Consider the following 20,251-nt stretch of genomic DNA (forward strand, 5'->3'; position numbering starts at 1 on the left):
TACAATTTGATTCTGCTATTCCAATGCATAGATACTTTTAACTTATATTTTACAATAGTTAACACCAGTTGAGAATTAATTTTACAGGTTTTTCTTCCAGTATCACTGGATGATAATGTTTACAATTTTTTCAGGTGTATAAATCTACGCTAAAAACTGATGCAGAGATACTTCTTTTCACCACTACAACTAAATTTCATAGTCCCAGTAATGTGTCTGTTACAGTAATTCTGATGGATTGTATGCACTTAGAAACTAATTTCCACAGCCCCAATAGCAAAGATTTTTACAATAATTCTGATGGACTGTGAGCTATATAGCTATATACACTTAAAAACTAATCTGACTTGGATTACATTTCATGTGAATAAATAATTACACAAGAATTTTTCTCTGTTTATGTTTTTTAATAAATATAAATATTGTTTTGTTTATTATTTTCACAGATGATGTGACTTACCAAACGAAAGCGCTGGCTGGTCGATAGACACACAAACAAACACAAACAAACACACAAAATTCAAGCTTTCACAACAAACGGTTGCTTCATCAGGAAAGAGGGAAGGAGAGGGAAAGACGAAAGGATGTGGGTTTTAAGGGAGAGGGTAAGGAGTCATTCCAATCCCGGGAGTGGAAAGACTTACCTTAAGGGGAAAAAAGGAGAGGTATACACTCACACACACACATACATATCCATCTGCACATAGACAGACACAAGCAGACACTTGTAAAGGCAAAGAGTTTGGGCAGAGATGTCAGTCGAGGCAGAAGTACAGAGGCAAAGATGTTGTTGAAAGACAGGTGAGGTATGAGTGGCGGCAACTTGAAATTAGCGGAGGTTGAGGCCTGGCGGATAACAAGAAGAGAGGATATATTGAAGGGCAAGTTCCCATCTCCGGAGTTCTGACAGGTTGGTGTTAGTGGGAAGTATCCAGATAACCCGGACGGTGTAACACTGTGCCAAGATGTGCTGGCCGTGCACCAAGGGCATGTTTAGCCACAGGGTGATCCTCATTACCAACAAAAACTGTCTGCCTGTGTCCATTCATGCGAACGGACAGTTTGTTGCTGGTCATTCCCACATAGAAAGTTTCACAGTGTAGGCAGGTCAGTTGGTAAATCACGTGGGTGCTTTCACACATGGCTCTGCCTTTGATTGTGTACACCTTCCGGGTTACAGGACTGGAGTAGGTGGTGGAGGGAGGGTGCATGGGACAGGTTTTACACCGGGGGCGGTTACAAGGAAAGGAGCCAGAGGGTAGGGAAGGTGGTTTTAGGATTTCATTAGGATGAACTAACAGGTTACGAAGGTTAGGTGGATGGCGGAAAGACACTCTTGGTGGAGTGGGGAGGATTCATGAAGGATGGATCTCATTTCAGGGTAGGATTTGAGGAAGTTGTATCCCTGCTGGAGAGCCACATTCAAAGTCTGATCCAGTCCCGGAAAGTATCCTGTCACAAATGCGGCACTTTTGTGGTTCTTCTGTGGGATGTTCTGGGCTTGAGAGGATGAGGAAGTGGCTCTGGTTATTTGCTTCTGTACCAGGTCAGGAGAGTATTTGCGGGATGCGAAAGCTGTTTTCAGATTGTTGGTGTAATGGTTCAGGGATTCTAGACTGGAGCAGATTAGTTTACCACGAAGACCTAGGCTGTATGGAAGGGACCGTTTGATGTGGAATGGGTGGCAGCTGTCATAATGGATGTACTGTTGCTTGTTGGTGGGTTTGATGTGGATGGACGTGTGAAGCTGGCCATTGGACAGATGGAGGTCAACGTCAAGGAAAGTGGCATGGGATTTGGAGTAGGACCAGGTGAATCTGATCGAACCAAAGGAGTTGAGGTTGGAGAGGAAATTCTGGAGTTCTTCTTCACTGTGAGTCCAGTTCATGAAGATGTCATCAATAAATCTGTACCAAACTTTGGGTTGGCAGGCCTGGGTAACCAAGAAGGCTTCCTCTAGGGGACCCATGATTAGGTTGGCACACGAGGGGGCTATCCTGGTACCCATGGCTGTTCCCTTTAATTGTTGGTATGTCTGGCCTTCAAAAGTGAAGAAGTTGTGGGTCAGGATGAAGCTGGCTAAGGTAATGAGGAAGGAGGCTTTAGGTAGGGTGGCAGGTGATCGGCGTGAAAGGAAGTGCACCTTCGCAGCGAGGCCCTGGACGTGTGGAATATTTGTGTATAAGGAAGTGGCATCAATGGTTACAAGGATGGTTTCCGGGGGTAACAGATTGGGTAATGATTCCAGGCGTTCGAGAAAGTGGTTGGTGTCTTTCACGAAGGATGGGAGACTGTATGTAATGGGTTGAAGGTGTTGATCTACGTAGGCAGAAATACGTTCTGTGGGGGCTTGGTAACCAGCTACAATGGGGCGGCCAGGATGATTGGGTTTGTGAATTTTAGGAAGAAGGTAGAAGGTAGGGGTGTGGGATGTCAGTGGGGTCAGGAAGTTGATGGAGTCAAGTGAAAGGTTTTGTAGGGGGCCTAAGGTTCTGAGGATTCATTGAAGCTCCGCCTGAACATCAGGAATAGGATTACCTTGGCAAACTTTGTATGTGGTGTTGTCTGAAAGCTGACGCAGTCCCTCAGCCACATACTCCCGACGATCAAGTACCACGGTCGTGGAACCCTTGTCTGCCGGAAGAATGACGATGGATCGGTCAGCCTTCAGATCACGGATAGCCTGGGCTTCAGCAGTGGTGATGTTGGGAGTAGGATTAAGGTTTTTTAAGAAGGATTGAGATGCAAGGCTGGAAGTCAGAAATTCCTGGAAGGTTTGGAGAGGGTGATTTTGAGGAAGAGGAGGTGGGTCCCGCTGCGACGGAGGACGGAACTGTTCCAGGCAGGGTTCAATTTGGATAGTGTCCTGGGGAGTTGGATCATTAGGAGTAGGAGTAGGATCATTTTTCTTCGTGGCAAAGTGATATTTCCAGCAGAGAGTACGAGTGTAGGACAGTAAATCTTTGACAAGGGCTGTTTGGTTGAATCTGGGAGTGGGGCTGAAGGTGAGGCCTTTGGATAGGACAGAGGTTTCGGATTTGGAGAGATGTTTGGAGGAAAAGTTAACTACTGAATTAGAGTCTTGTGGTTCCAGATTGTGTTGATTGGAATTTTGAGGTTTTGGAGGGAGTGGAGCTGGAAGTGGGAGATTGAGTAGATGGGAGAGACTGGGTTTGTGTGCAATGAGAGGAGGTTGAGCTTTGTTGGAAAGGTTATGAAGGGTGAGTGAGTTGCCTTTCCAGAGGTGGGAAACAAGGAGATTGGATAGTTTTTTGATGTGGAGGGTGGCATGATGTTCTAATTTGCGGTTGGCCTGTAGGAGGATGCTCTGAACAGCCGGTATGGATGTGGGAGAGGAAAGATTAAGGACTTTTATTAAGGATAGGAGTTGACGGGTGTGTTCATTGGCTAAGTTGATGTGTAGGTGAAGGATTAGGTGGGTGAGGGCAATGGATTGTTCAGTTTGGAACTGGTATAAAGACTGATGGAAAGAAGGGTTGCAGCCAGAGATGAAAACTTTAAGTGTGAGGCCTTTGGGGGGTAATGCCAGATGTCAGACAAGCCTGAGAAAATAAAATATGGGAGCGTAACCTGGATAGGGCGAAGGCATGTTTGCGGAGGGAATGTAAATAAAACTTAATGGGGTTGTTGTGGGGGTGTTGTGAGGGTGACATGGTATTAGAAGGTGGAAAGTGTAACATGAGGCTAAAATGAAAATAAAAATATATGAGGAGAGATAAAGGTGAACTAGAAAGCAACTGGAGAACTGGTGTGAAAAAAGGCGAAAAAAGTGTTGGTTAAAGCTGGGCTATGTTGATCCTGTGGTGAACTTGGGTTGGTAGACAACGATGTGCACAAAGGTTAGGTAGTTGTGTTGCAGCAAATACACGTTAAAGGGTGGAGAATTTCAGGAAAATTTCGAAAAAACTGCTTGTAAATATATTAAAAGGAGTGGTTTTGTGGTGGCAGATTATGAAAATGAGGCTAACAATTGTCTGACGAAGAAATAATGACGTTAAAACCTGTGCGAAGCGGATAAAAATGATCAGTGATGTGGGAAAAACGGAAATGGAAATAAAGCGAAAGTTATTAGAACCAGCCGAAATAGTTGTTTAGTAGGTGAAAGGAACTGTTTGTGAACTAGAAACGGTGGATTTTATAGCAGCGGTAGTGTTGAAAACGGAAAAAAAAAATTTTTTTTGGTTACGGTTTGGAAGTGGGTTACGTATTATTGAGTATATATAGGCGGGATAAAATTGTATAGCAGATTACGGTAAAAAGGAGAAGGTAAATACAAAGTGAAACTACTGGCAAAAACAGAGAGAGAAAATAAGACGACAGAAAAGATTTCGAAATGCAACAGTGACAATAACAAACGTAATTGTTGGGTTCAAATTAATGATATGGACATAATAGAGGGAAACATTCCACGTGGGAAAAATATATCTAAAAACACAGATTATGTGACTTACCAAACTAAAGCGCTGGCAGGTCGATAGACACACAAACAAACACAAACATACACACAAAATTCAAGTTTCCGCAACCAACGGTCAGGAAAGAGGGAAGGAGAGGGAAAGACGAAAGGATGTGGGTTTTAAGGGAGAGGGTAAGGAGTCATTCCAATCCCGGGAGCGGAAAGACTTAACTTAGGGAGAAAAAAGGACAGGTATACACTCGCACACACACCCATATCCAGCCGCACATACACAGAGACAAGCAGGCATTTGTAAAGGCAAAGAGTACTATATAAAATCTTATTTGTGGCCTTTATTTGTTAATTCTGTATTTCATATTTAACCAAATGTGTATCTCTGATCCCTAACATATCCTTACATATTTGCAGTAACGACATTGCCTTAAAATTCCAGATACCTCCATAATTCTCTCATAGGCTGACTTACAAGTTGCCTTTAACAAAATCTCCTTTTGCCCAACTTACCTGCTGCCTTATAAACTTAATTGGTGGGACAATCCCTTGCCTCTATATAAATATCTGACACAATCAGCTGTGGTGGAAATGCACCTCACTTAATTAACTTCTTTTTTATGCAGCATACTATTATTTATACATATTCCAGGCTTCACCCTGTTATGACAACGAAAGTACTTACTATTTTGTATGAGTTTCTGTTACCACCTGTCAGTCACAATCATTATCTCATTGTAATCATTTATCTCGGCATGCTTAATCCTTCTTCTTGAACAGCGAGTTTATACAACATAGTGTTTTCTGTGTCATTCTTTCATTATGTGCTACCATAATTGTCAGCTCAGTTTATAAATGTATTCATTTGTAATGTTTTTCATGAATCATAATACACAATTGTATTCTTTGCTTATGTGTTTATTCTGTAAGAAAAGGTATTTATGTATTTGCACAGTATTCTAACACATTAATACAGTCTAAGACAAAAACAAAACAAAACAAAAAAAAAAAAATCACCATGAAGGAATTATCTTAACAGAATGGAAATCGGTAGATCTTACATAAATCTACAAACAAATGACTGAAATTTCAGAAAAACTGGATGATCCATTCAAGAGAAAGAGCTTCACAAATTGAGCAACTCCACCTCTGGGCCTTATGCAAGTAGGTATTCTTTATAGCATTATTTGTATTTCAGTTCCTGAGGGACGTCACGCCAAATTCTGTCCAACTGACGCATTAGATCTTCAAAATTCCAAACTGTTACAACGGCCTTGCCCATAATGCTTCAAACATTCTCTATTGGGGACCTTGCTGGTCAAGGTAGGGTTTCTCAAGCATAAAGACAAGCAATAGAAACTCTTGCCGTGTGTGGGTGGGTATTATTTTGCTGAAATGTAATCTCAGGATGGCTTTCCATGAAGGGCAACTATATGGGGTGTAGAATATCGTCGACGTACTACTGTGCTGTTAGGGTTGCGTGGATGACAACCAGGGGGTCCTGCTACGAAAAGAGAAAAGAAACAGCGCCCCTGACCATCATTCCTGGTTGTCAGGCTGTGTGGTGGGTGACAGTTCCCAGATAGCACTCAAGCTTATTTCAAGGTGGATATTGAGTTTAGGTTCAGTTGAAAATTCAAGATTGAAAAATCAGCCTGTTACACAGCTTATTTTAAGGTGGATATTGAGTTTAGGTTCAGTTGAAAATTCGAGATTGAAAAATCAACCTGTTACACAGTTTACATCAAGCTGTAAAAATTTAGCTTGAATTAAAATAATTTTCTCAAGCTTGAAATAAACTGTAATTTCCCTGGAAGGCTGTACAGCAGATGCGCGCACAGCATAGCTTCCATAGACGTCCACGGGAAGCGCCACAAGCGTTTTTAAGCCTTGCACTGACTCTGCTAGGTTTACGGCCATTTTACCTTTGTGACGCGCGTTAATGACTGTTGACTGTTGTGAAGTTTGTTTTATACTGGAAAATAGTTCGGTAAGTGTGTGGCGTCTCCTGCCTTACTGCTACACTGGGTCTGAAGAGGATATATAGTGTATTACAGGTACGTTGGTGCATTTTTCTCTGGTGGTACGTTAATACTAGAAATGTTAAATATTATTACATAATGTAAAGAAATATCATATTCTTTTACATAGAAAAATTGAGCCTGGGTGAAAGTGAAATGGATTACCAGCTAAGAATACATATTACAAAATGTTCAGCAAAAAGAGGTCATTTTAAACTAGCTCTCTAGTGCGTGGCACCAATAAATTAAAACTTAATGTTATTTTACCTTTTTAAAATGTCGCCTTTTTTTGTTCTTTTGTATTTCAGTTCCACTGAACTGGTAATTTCTGAAATTCATTTCGATTTCATCTTTTATTTCATTTTGATTCCGATTCACTCGCCAAAAAATAATTGTGGGTAGAATAAAAGTCTACATTTTTCTAAACGGTAGTTTCCTTATAAGCTTACAGTATGAGGTGTATATGACTTCTAGTAATTGTTTCTTTATAATTCAAATTCAGATTAAATGGCCCTGAAACTATTAGAAATAGTGATGTGTGACTTCTTCATGAAGTCATCGCAAAATTACCCATATGTCATCTTTACTTTAAAAATTTCAAACAAAAAGTTATTTCAAATTACTTTAAAACTCTTTGGAATGAAGTCACCAGAAGCAGCTGCTTACTCAGTGACGTTTATACTAGTTAATGATTCTTACTACATCAATGAGTTTGAAGTTATTTTGCTAATCTGGGGCATAAATTATATTTAGGTTGATCAGTTTCAACTTTTTACATTTTTTATGTTTAGGTATGGCTAACATTTTCTTTTACCTGTTACAGGATCATTATACCGGCAGATGTCAGCGATATTTGATCCTGCTCTGGTCTGTGTGCTGGGGCTGGAGGGGTTTCAGAATAATTAAATTTTAAAATAAAACAATTTTAAACACTTTGAAAATAAAAAATTTTAAACATACATGTCTTGATAATTTTTTTCACACCATTTCCATTCTGATATTTATTTAATTAATTAGGTTCAATAAATTCAGATTAATAATTATATAGCTTAAAACAAGCTGTAAATATCAGACTGTATTCCATGTGTGTAGATACAGCTGGAGCCAAACTTGATAAGTCAAGCTTGAAATATAGCTTGGACTCTGCCAACTTTGATGTTTGTAGCTTGAATCCAACTAACAGGCCTGAATATTCCAGCTTTGATCAAGCTTATATACTTGAACTTTACATCTGGAAACAAGTTTGAAACCGGCTTACTGTGCTATCTGGGTTGGGTTGATAACTCACCACTGTCCGAGGTGTCTACAGAGAAGTTTTCGAAATGGAATCTCATTGACTGGACTAGAATTGCCTTCAGTGATAAATTACACTTCGAATTGAGCCCTGATGACCAGCGAAGAACTGGAAATAGCGCGGACATTAGTTGCTGACCAACTTGACTGTCACTTGCCATATGGCCTGACAACCAGGTGTGATGAACCACTAGTGCCATTTCTTTTCATAGCAGGACCCCTTTGTTTGTCATCCGTGACACCCTTGTAGCACAGCGAATGTCGACGATATTCTACGCCCCATTTTGTTGCCCTTCATTGCGAGACATCCTGGGCTTACAATTCAACAAGTTAATTCCCGCCCACACACGGCGAGAGTTTCTACTGATTGTCTTCGGGCGTGACAAACCCTACCTTGCCCAGCAAGGTCGACTGATCTTATTTATCTCTCCCAAACTGAGAAGTGTGGAGCACTATAGACATGGTCCTCTAACAGCTCGAGATTTTGGCGACCTTACGCGTAAATTGGACAGAATGTGTCACGATGTCACTCAAGAGGACATCCAACATCTCTATCAATCAATGACACGCCGAACACACGCTTGCATAGGGACCAGAGGTGGACAAATGCGTTATTGTGAAACTCCTTCTCCTGAATAAATCATTCAATATTTCTGAAAATTTAATCATTTGTTTGTCAGTACATAATATCTGCCGAATTTCCGTCCCATTCGGATAATTCCTTCATGGAGCGTGATTTTTTGTCTTAGAGTGTATACAATTCGTCTATATACCTGCATTTATGCACTTATAGTGGTAGTTCGACAAGACTGGGGCAAACAGTTGGCTGTGGCCTTAAAGAAGGAACCATTTCAGCATTTGCCTGAAGTACCAGAGGAAACCAGCGAAAACCTAAATTAGGAAGGCTGGATGTAGACTGGAGTCTTCATCCTCTTCAATACAAGGTCAGTCTGTTTGAAATACCAATCTCATTCGGTTTATTCGTAGTGTGCAACAGTTCTACAAAGGAGTTACCAATAAGTAACAATATAAAAGGTAGTGTTACAATGGTCATTAATTTCTCACCACTGAACACTGCAGCCAATAAATACTGGTACACATTATTTTGCAATTTAACACTACATACGTACATTATCAGCTAACATCAGTACCATACCGACAATGTATGGTTTTCATTTTGTGTTGCTCAACTATCTATTTGATTGCTTGTAAAATTGCATCAGGTTTCCATCGTAATGAATGAGATGTTGAGCTGACAGTCCGTAGCTCGTATTCGGGGTGGAAGGAGGACCGGAAAAAAGTGGTTAGCGTCACTGTCTCTATTTTGCGGGGTCCTAGGTTCACTTTATTGCCGCGTCAGAGATTTTATACACTCCGAAACTTATTGTTCATGTTGTCCTCATCGTTTCATCTTATTTCACCTCCATCGCGAGGGTCCGAAGTGGAATTAAATGGAGAGGCTCTCACCAGGTAGCCGAAGAGTCCGGGGTCTCCCGGCCAGTAATGCCATACGATCATTTCATTTTTTTGAGCTGACTACAAAAATACGTGGGTGAAACAGGACTCAATATAAAAAACCACTGCGGTGACGTTGAGAAGAGACTGAGGTTGCTCCTATCTCAAAAGAGGAAAAAAAACTGAAGTGAGCAAGAGGTCTGGCAGTGCTATAGTGCACAAACCGAACGGGTACTCAGATTGGCTGTTTAACCACGGCCGACAACGACATCCGTGGTTTGAAAACTCGAGAAAGATAGTCAGTCAACTAATCTTGATGATTATCCGTCTTTTTTCCGATTTATATAGGTATCGATCCTTCCTCTTATCGATCCAATGTCGTTCCAAACAATCGATATTCGATGAGAATGTTGTGTTAATGTGATTGCCGAAAGCCGGCGTGGGTTGTAGGGACTTTTATTTGTAAGCATTGTTGAGGATGACTACGTTGTTGAGATCTGCACGCTTTGCTCGGTGTTTTACCAGTGCCGTGAGAGGCTTGCCTCTGAAACACGTTAGAAAAGATGGCACACAAAGTTCCAGCACCGTGAACTACTACATCAACAGCCAGTTCGCAAGGCATGTAACATGTTAGCGTGATGCACAATGTCTAGAGGAATATGTCAGAAAATGTGAAATTTCTTGATTATCTTTTATGTATAATGTAGATTTAGATGAATCTCTCTGCTTAAAGGAATGGATTGATGTATATGAAATCAACACGATTTATAAAACGTACAGTTTATTAAAACCTGCCTTTGTTCAATGAATTGTTGGGTATCGCACATTTAAAAGCCGTAAGCCCCCATCCGCTATGACTAATAGTTACATATACTCGTTGGTGTTTATATCAAACTCATCAAATATTTTGGCAATAACCACTTAACTGTTGCTGTTGTAAATGTATGCACACACATATGAGTTACCAAGAAAACTAATGGTACCACATTTCTAAACAGTTCATTGCATCGGCTTGTTTCTGTACAGTGTTTGGAAAACATTAAAAATGAAACAAATGTGAAAGTAACCATCCTTTGCGTTTATATCATTTTCGTTACTGTATTTTGCTTCCATTTTTATACTCACTTAAGGCAGCCACTAAAACTTTTGTTTGTAACACTTCTTGCCCGAATGAATCTTGGCGCCGAGTTTTTTGAGTTTTGACTGCCACTACGTGATTTCTACTTCTTATTCTGGTGAGCCTGTATCAGATGTGCAATTAAATTTTACAGTGAAATTTATGATCACAGTGAGTTTCTGCATTACTCTTCCACCTTCTCCATAGTGGGATGGATCATTTGTTGTGTATGAATATCAGAAGTTTTCTTTTCCAGTGGCTTGTTAAGTAGAAATATATGCTTGCAGGTGATTTGTAAAATTTAATTTTTATTGCTGATCAGAGAAGTTTTGATTTTGTTGCAGCAGCTATTTCACTTGTCCTTCACCAGAATTTGACTGATGGTAAGACACTGTCAGTAAATAATATCCACCTTGTAAAAGTAGGCTTTTACCATTCTGTGCCCTCATCCTAATTGACAACATACACATGCCACATTTGTTTACACTATGCAGTTTACATTAACTGCTGGTGAATCATCTGGGTTGTTTCATAGACCTCAGTCATACAACATGTAAGATTCACCAGCAACTAAAACAACCAATAACAGCCTTCATTCTATGATCAGCACACATTAAACTGTTAAGCTTAAGAAACAGTATTCAAACCTGGCAAAGAATCAAAACCGTGCCAAAAGAAATGTTTGATATGTGTCGTTGGCTTTGGGCAGTGACATAATGTTAATGGCTGCTGTTACATGATTTGGTGCATATATTCACATTTTTGTTGTTAGTTGGTGAAGCTGTCCTCGATGAATGTAAAAGCATAAAAAACTGGTTGTGGTGGCAGACTGATTTATGGCTTTGTCTGAGGTATAAGTTAGGTTGGAAGGTAACAATTTGCTTGTGAGTTGGTGAAGCTAATAAGTGTGAAACTAAATAAATGTGCTTGTGGTGCCAGACTGATCTGTAGCTTAGCTTGTTTTATAAAATCGCAGAAATAACATCACGCTATATAGTAGTTTCTGTAATGTTTACTGTGTTTGTCACATTTCCTGTGTTGCTGTTCAAAGCCGACACTCGTCTCGTACATTCCTCTATGTTCAGAAAACCTTTCCAAGTAGTGGTCTCAACCTACTTAATGGGGTGAGTTAACACAATGGTTAACTTACTATGTTGTATTCAGAAGGATGATGCTTGAAATCTATATCTACCTGTCCAGATATGTTTTCTGTTGTTTCCCGTCTGGCCGGAGTGGCCGAGCGGTTAGAGGCGCTACAGTCTGGAACCGCACGACCGCTACAGTCGCAGGTTCGAATCCTGCCTCGGGCATGGATGTGTGTGATGTCCTTAGGTTAGTTAGGTTTAAGTAGTTCTAAGTTCTAGGGGACTTATGACCACAGCAGTTGAGTCCCATAGTGCTCAGAGCCATTTGAATTTTGTTGTTTCCCTACTTTGCATAAGACAGATTTCAGAATGGGCCCCTTGAAGAGGTGACGGCTGAATTCCCTGTCCCTCCCATATTCGAGGTCGTGGTCTTGACTGACACGAAATGATACAAGCCGCAGATGACACTTTTGTAATTGATATGTTAGCAGAGAACCATGATCACAAAGTTATACGTCTTCCATTGTAGTGCTGCCATTATGATGCTGTGAAACTTGTCTGGGTTCAAATAGAAGCAGATGTCGTGAAGTGAAATAAAACCTTTACATTGCCAGGGATAGAGAGGCTGGTAAGTGCGCTGTCGGACAAATAATGCCAGGCGATTGGAAGAACCACAATCTGAAAGAGATTGCAATGTTGAACATACAAGAAGGCATAAGAGATGAATCCATACAAAATAACGTGGTATGGGGACCACTGAAGCAAAGTTACTTGAGCTTGTGTGGGTGTCATGAGAGATGATAAATCAGATGATCTTGGGGTTTCCGTTCTCCTTCTCTAAAAATAAAAGTAATGTCTTCATTCGATATGTTATACGTAAAATTTGTGCATTGTGCTGTACCTTGTTAATGTTGAAAGTTTGTTCGTGTGTGTTTGTTTAAGGAGCCAAACACTGTTGGCATATGAGAAATAAACATTTGATCAAAAATTACAGCTCTCCATAGAACGCTGCAATGAATCGTATGGCATTGTTAGGCTCTGTAGCCCTGGCTGCCAAATGGTGGAAGGGGAAGTTCTGTCACCCTGCCCCACCAGTTGCTGGCCCACTGCACTTCATTTTCAAATTTTGGCAGCTGTGCTGCCAGTTGTCAGAGCTCCCATTTTGCTGTACGGATTATAGCTGGATACGAGACCTTACTGCCTACTAGCCTGCATTTCTTATGGTGTGGATCATGCTACTATACTCTGTATTTAATGGAGCACAGTCTTGTACCAACCAGGCTATGTTTACAACCACCCCTTCAGCATCCTGGATCCAGAATATCATTGTGGAGTAACAAGCTGCCGGACTAGGCCTATAGACAGTTTGCTTGCCAAAGTGGGGATATTTCCTCTTCAGTTCAGGCAGTACCAGTTCTTGCACACATACACACTTGCCATATGATAGTTTCCTTATCATCTGAGTTTTGAAATTCGTTTTTCGTACAGTGCCCTCGGGTGTGTTTCACAGTTGGAATGCACTTTGCGACCTTCTACTGGAACCTCCACCTATCCCCTTTATTATGTGCTCCCTGTGTATTCCCATGCACTCCTTGGTTAATATTAAAATTTTTCTTAAGTTTGACCTTGTCATGTCTGTTCCTCTCGGTTCTTCAGAAGTATAAGGATGTACCATCAATTACATTGGCAGCTCTGAAACCCTATATATTTATTTTCAGGGACAGTATTGTTCCTGGGAACACTTAGTGTTTTTAGCAGAGCTAGCTTTCATGAAACTTGCTGGCAGATTGAAACTGTGTGCCAAATTCTGACTCGAATCTGAGACCTTTACCTTTGGCAGGCAAAGGTTGACTGAACTAGCATGCCTCATAGTACTCCCTCACAGGTTTCCTACCACCAGTACCTCATCTCCTGCTCTACAAACTTCTGATAGCTGTTAACAGAGCTCTATGTTTTATTTAACAGACCTCTCTCGACCACTCATTTATTTGCAGTGGCTGAGTGAGCAGTCCTCAGGCTATTACTGGGTGTTACTTTTTGGTCATTCCATGTCAAATCATCTGGGTCATGGCACTCATGTGTGAGGTATCATGTTAAAACTTTGTACACTTGTTTGATATATGTCGTCATGGATTTTTTGCAATTTTTATAATAGTATCTTAATTATATTCATAGTAAGGAAATCAAGTGTAATGTGCTGCACAATTCATTTGAAAATTCTGAAACTAATTTAAAATGACCAGTTTCGATACAAATTATTCTAAAATTATGGAACATGCATTGTAGGTTTGTCATAAGCTGAGATGTAATAGATTCAAGTAAAAATTATTGGTAAAATATAAATGTGGTTATTTTTATTTAATTAATTTTTGAAAAGAAAATTTTTTTTTTCTTTCAAAGTTCTCGCATTATGAAATGTAACGATTTTTGTGCATGTTCCACAAACAGCGCACATCTTACAGAAAAAAAACTGAAGATGGAGAAATGAGAGGCCATAATATTCTATTTAGAAGATTGAAAAGAGAACAAACAAATTGGAACCTCTGTTTCTAACAAAGAAGTGCAACAGCAAACAGAAAAGTGTCTTCGGATCTAAATTTCGTCTTTTTAACAGGATAAATTTAAAAAAATTAAACTATAATATGAAGTGCTTCGTGAAAGATAATGACATGGCACAAAATGTAAATTTGTTCATGAGAGTGCATTGTAAGTTGTGATTGCCTGTTTTGATATATATACCAAAAATCATATATATATTTCTTTTTTTGCCGCTTTCAACACTACCGCCGCTATAAAATCCACCGTTTCTAGTTCACAAACAGTTCCTTTCACCTTTTAAACAACCATTTCGGCTATTTCTAATAACTTTCGCTTTATTTCCGTTTCCGTTTTTCCCACATCAGTGATAATTTTTAGCCGCTTCCCACAGGTTTTAACGTCATTATTTCTTCATCAGACAATTGTTAGCCTCATTTTCATAATCTACCACCACAAAACCACTCCTTTTAATACATTACACGCAGTTTTTTCTGAAATTTTCCCGAATTTCTCCGTCCTTTAACGTGTTTTGGCGGCAACACAACCACCTAATCTTTGTGAACATCGTTGTCTACCAACCCAAGTCCACCATAGCCCAGCTGTAACCAACACCTTTTCGCCTTTTTCACACCAGATCTCCAGTTACTTTCCAGTTCACCTTTACCTCTCCCCATATATTTTTATTTTCATTTTCATTTCAGCCTCATGTTACACTTTCCACCTTCTAATACCATGTCACCCCCACAACGACCCCATTAAGTTTTATTTACATTCCCTCCGCAAACATGCTTTCGCCCTAGCCAGATTACGCTCCCATATTCTATTTTCTCAGGCTTGTCTAACATTTGGCATTACCCCCAAAGGCCTCACACTTAAAGTTTTCATCTCTGGCTGCAACCCTTCTTTCCATCAGTCCCTATACCAGTTCCAAACTGAACAATCCATTGCCCTCACCCACCTAATCCTTCACCTACACATCAACTTAGCCAATGAACACACCCGTCAACTCCTATCCTTAATAAAAGTCCTTAATCTTTCCTCTCCCACATCCACACCGGCTGTTCAGAGCATCCTCCTACAGGCCAACCGCAAATTAGAACAGCATGCCACCCTCCACCTCAAAAAACTATCCAATCTCCTTGTTTCCCACCTCTGGAAAGGCAACTCACTCACCCTTCACAACCTTTCCAGCAAACCTCAACCTCTCATTGCACACAAACCCAGTCTCTCCCATCTACTCAATCTCCCACTTCCAGCTCCACTCCCTCCAAAACCTCAAAATTCCAATCAACACAATCTGGAACCACAACACCCTAATTCAGTAGTTAACCTTTCCTCCAAACCTCTCTCCCAATCCGAAACCTCTGTCCTATCCAAAGGCCTCACCTTCAGTCCCACTCCCAGATTCAACCAAACAGCCCTCGTCAAAGATTTACTGTCCTACTCTCGTACTCTCTGCTGTAAATATCACTTTGCCACGAAGAAAAATGATCCTACTCCTACTCCTAATGATCCAACTCCCCAGGACACTATCCAAATTGAACCCTGCCTGGAACAGTTCCGTCCTCCGTCGCAGCGGGACCCACCTCCTCTTCCTCAAAATCACCCTCTCCAAACCTTCCAGGAATTTCTGACTTCCAGCCTTGCATCTCAATCCTTCTTAAAAAACCTTAATCCTACTCCCAACATCACCACTGCTGAAGCCCAGGCTATCCGTGATCTGAAGGCTGACCGATCCATCGTCATTCTTCCGGCAGACAAGGGTTCCACGACCGTGGTACTTGATCGTCGGGAGTATGTGGCTGAGGGACTGCGTCAGCTTTCAGACAACACCACATACAAAGTTTGCCACGGTAATCCCATTCCCGATGTCCAGGCGGAACTTCAAGGAATCCTCAGAACCTTAGGTCCCCTGCAAAACCTTTCACCTGACTCGCATCAACCTCCTGACCCCACCGACACCTTGCACCCCTACCTTCTACTTTCTTCCCAAAATTCACAAACCCAATCATCCCGGCCGCCCCATTGTAGCTGGTTACCAAGCCCCCACAGAATGTATATCTGCCTACGTAGATCAACACCTTCAACCCATTACATGCAGTCTCCCATCCTTCATCAAAGACACCAACCACGTTCTCGATCACCTGGAATCCCTACCCAATCTGTTACCCCTGGAAACCATCCTTGTAACCATTGATGCCACTTCCTTATATACAAATATTCCGCACGTCCAGGGCCTCGCTGCGATGGAGCATTTCCTTTTACGCCGATCACCTGCCACCCTACCTAAAACCTCTTTCCTCATTATCTTAGCCAGCTTCATCCTGACCCACAACTTCTTCACTTTTGAAGGCCAGACATACCAACAAGTAAAGGGAACAGCCATGGGTACCAGGATGGCCCCCTCGTATGCCAACCTATTCATGGGTCCCCTAGAGGAAGCCTTCTTGGTTACCCAGGCCTGCCAACCCAAAGTTTGGTACAGATTTATTGATGACATCTCCATGATCTGGACTCACAGTGAAGAAGAACTCCAGAATTTCCTCTCCAACCTCAACTCCTTTGGTTCCATCAGATTCACCTGGTCCTACTCCAAATCCCACGCCACTTTCCTTGACGTTGACCTCCATCTGTCCAATGGCCAGCTTCACACGTCCGTCCACATCAAACCCACCAACAAGCAACAGTACCTCCATTATGACAGCTGCCACCCATTCCACATCAAACGGTCCCTTCCCTACAGCCTAGGTCTTCGTGGCAAATGAATCTGCTCCAGTCCGGAATCCCTGAACCATTACACCAACAACCTGACAACAGCTTTCGCATCCCGCAACTACCCTCCCGACCTGGTACAGAAGCAAATAACCAGAGCCACTTCCTCATCCCCTCAAACCCAGAACCTCCCACAGAAGAACCACAAAAGTGCCCCACTTATGACAGGATACTTTCCGGGACTGGACCAGACTCTGAATGTGGCTCTCCAGCAGGGATACGACTTCCTCAGATCCTGCCCTGAAATGAGATCCATCCTTCATGAATCCTCCCCACTCCACCAAGAGTGTCTTTCCGCCATCCACCTAACCTTCGTAACCTGTTAGTTTATCCCTATGAAATCCCCAAACCACCTTCCCTACCCTCTGGCTCCTATCCTTGTAACCGCCCCCAGTGTAAAACCTGTCCCATGCACCCTCCCACCACCACCTACTCCAGTCCTGTAACCCGGAAGGTGTACACGATCAAAGGCAGAGCCATGTGTGAAAGCACTCACGTGATTTACCAACTGACCTGCCTACACTGTGATGCATTCTATGTGCGAATGACCAGCAACAATCTGTCCATTCGCATGAATGGACACAGGCAGACAGTGTTTGTTGGTAATGAGGATCACCCTGTGGCTAAACATGCCTTGGTGCACGGCCAGCACATCTTGGCACAGTGTTACACCGTCCGGGTTATTTGGATACTTCCCACCAACACCAACCTATCCGAACTCCGGAGATGGGAACTTGCTCTTCAATATATCCTCTCTTCCCGTTACCCACCAGGCCTCAATCTCCGCTAATTTCAAGTTGCCACCACTCATACCTCACCTGTCATTCAACAACATCTTTGCCTCTGCACTTCCGCCTCGACTGACATCTCTGCCCAAACTCTTTGTCTTTAAATATGTCTGCTTGTGTCTGTATATGTGTGGATGGGTATGTGTGTGTGTGCGAGTGTATACCCGTCCTTTTTTTCCCCCTAAGGTAAGTCTTTCCGCTCCCGGGATTGGAATGACTCCTTACCCTCTCCCTTAAAACCCACATCCTTTCGTCTTTCCCTCTCCTTCCCTCTTTCCTGACGAGGCTGCAGTTTGTTGCGAAAGCTTGAATTTTGTGTGTATGTTTGTGTTTGTTTGTGTGTGTGTATCGACCTGCCAGCGCTTTCGTTTGGTAAGTCACATCATCTTTGTTTTTATATATATAAAAACAAAGATGATGAGATGAGACATATATATGTATGGCTTATCAGTATGCAGCTCTAAGCCGTTCATACATATTGTTCAGATATGTCATTCATCATAATCAAATCACTGCAGGCAATCAGTTTCATCTTACATATAATTGCAATGATTAGGCATATTATAAGTCAACTGTTGGTCAGTTTTACAATAAAACCTCAAACCACCTTACAGTGATCTGTAATGTGTCTCATCGAAGATTCATTTTACTGTTAAATAAGAACCATTTTGCTTCCACCAATCTAGAAGAGACTTGTCTTAACATACATTCAGTCATTGTGCTGATCTCTACCTGACATAAAGTGTGGGAGAAAGGAATATAAGTGTCATTTTCAGAACAGTAAAAGGATGATGACCCATGTGGATGTGTAAATCTAACTGTTGCATCACTTCCCACATCATTCACTTTCAAAACAATATCTGGATACCAGAAGGAATCAGACAACACACACACACACACACACACACACACACACACACACACACACACACAAAAGCACCATAGCAATGAGCTTCAGGTATTAACGTCTCACTTTGAGAGAAAGCAAAAATGACACTGAAACTGGAATCACAGCTTAAGTGTTTGGCTCCAATCTGAGTTGGTGAAAGTGCTAAGAATTGGTGCATGGATCTATTTCCAGGAACAGTTCTTGCAGGTAAAAATGTGCAGAAAGACAACTACAAACCTCATCTAGCTCTTGGTTTGAAATAAAGAAAACTGAAATTTGTTTCAGGTTTTCTTGACAGGATTGAAAAACTCGCACGGCACGAAGTATTTGTCCCTGAAACGGTCTTTGCAGACTTGCTTTTGTAACAAGCCTATTCAAAGTGCCATCAGTCCTATCACAGGGAGATTTACCATTACTAGTCGCAAAAAATGACAATGTGCATTTAATTTTGAATTTATGTTCATGATTGAATATATTCAAAATTGGCGACAGGAATGGCATCGAGCCACCCTCTGACACTAACATCGCCAATTCCATAGTAACTAGGCTGACCCTGTGTTGAAGTGAGACAAAGGCCCAAAGCAAATGATGTGAATGGTGATTACATATATTCAAAAACATTCTTGCAGTGTTTCTGCTGGGCAGCACACCCACCTGAAATATTCAGTATCACTTACAGGCAGTTCACTGTCTTGTTTCAAGAACTGCAATACAGTGTTGTGCATCTTTTGAACCATGGCCACATCATGCTCTAAATCAACAGAAATAATTTCAGAGGCTTTTAGATTGCAGACAGTGGTCTTTCATATAGTACATAAACTGTGTGAAGACTACAACTGCCATTATTCCAGGGATAACCCTGTGCTTAGTTTTGCACAACAAAGTGGAAATTTTCATTGAAGTCCATCAACATTAAAGAACTTGAAGATTTTCTTTCCTCCTTTTCAAATAATTACACGGAGATTTTGCAATTAAGGAATGAGGTGCAAGTTTCTCTGGCTTCTTTACCAACAATTAACAAATTTGTAACGGAACCAAGTGCATCCTATCCATTGAAACCCACTGGCTGTATTAAACTTTTTTGTCAGGCTCAAAATCTTATATCTGATTTTACAGATATTCGTGAAGGAGGGATGTAGGACGACATTTGTCACAGAGATGAAGCATACAGGTTCTGTGATTAATGTTGCAAGTTATTACTCCCATTTAGATAATGGTAGTTAAAGAAAGATTAATGGTATGTAGTAGCAACTGAACATTTTGATGAATGGTGCACACACAAACAGAAATGAGTACCAGATGCTCCTGCTAGTACACACTGTTTCGACCTGTTCATTTACATTTTTCCTGCCACTCACTTTGTTTTTCTTTCCTGACATTATTCAAGAGTTTTTATCATACAAATAGAAATTTGTTACTCTGTCAGCTGTTTCCTCTGGTAATATTGGTATGTGCCTGACATACCAAATTTTCAGATACTTGCAACATTTCACATACTTGTTGTTGAGCACAAGCCTCTGGCACAAGAGTCAAAAGTTGACTATTTGCTGGATTATTGGAATGTTTCAGTTTGTCTTTTATTTGTTCCATTAATTTCTCAAAGTGGATTACTGTCTGTTCATGTTCATAGTTTTCTTGCTCGTATTTCTTAATTCAACATTGTATAACATGAATATTTGTTTTGTAATGCCTCTGTTGCAGATTCCAGTATATGTTTAGCTGGAGACAGTCCCAAATTTGTTAAACTTGTGTGTACTTTATTTCTTTATTTTTTTAGAGGCTGGATAGAACGAGGGGCATTTGAAAAGTCCATGCAAAGTCCTTGAGATAGCACCACTGGCATGTATTGAGGTTATGTTTAGTT

The 20,251-nt window shown here is 41.1% G+C and overlaps 1 protein-coding gene across 1 annotated transcript in view; it reads left to right on the forward strand.

Annotated features, from left to right (window-relative positions):
• The first annotated feature begins 9,596 nt into the window (after positions 1-9,596).
• LOC124802434 (leucine-rich PPR motif-containing protein, mitochondrial) overlaps positions 9,597-20,251 on the forward strand; it is a 207,000-nt gene continuing 196,345 nt past the window's right edge. The window contains exon 1 of the mRNA XM_047263212.1: positions 9,597-9,816. Coding sequence (XP_047119168.1) covers positions 9,677-9,816 — 140 coding nt within the window. The 5' untranslated portion in view covers positions 9,597-9,676. The remainder of the gene's footprint in view (positions 9,817-20,251) is intronic.

The sequence above is a fragment of the Schistocerca piceifrons genome, chromosome 6, assembly GCF_021461385.2.
Source record: "Schistocerca piceifrons isolate TAMUIC-IGC-003096 chromosome 6, iqSchPice1.1, whole genome shotgun sequence".
NCBI classification, from domain to species: Eukaryota; Metazoa; Arthropoda; class Insecta; order Orthoptera; family Acrididae; genus Schistocerca; species Schistocerca piceifrons.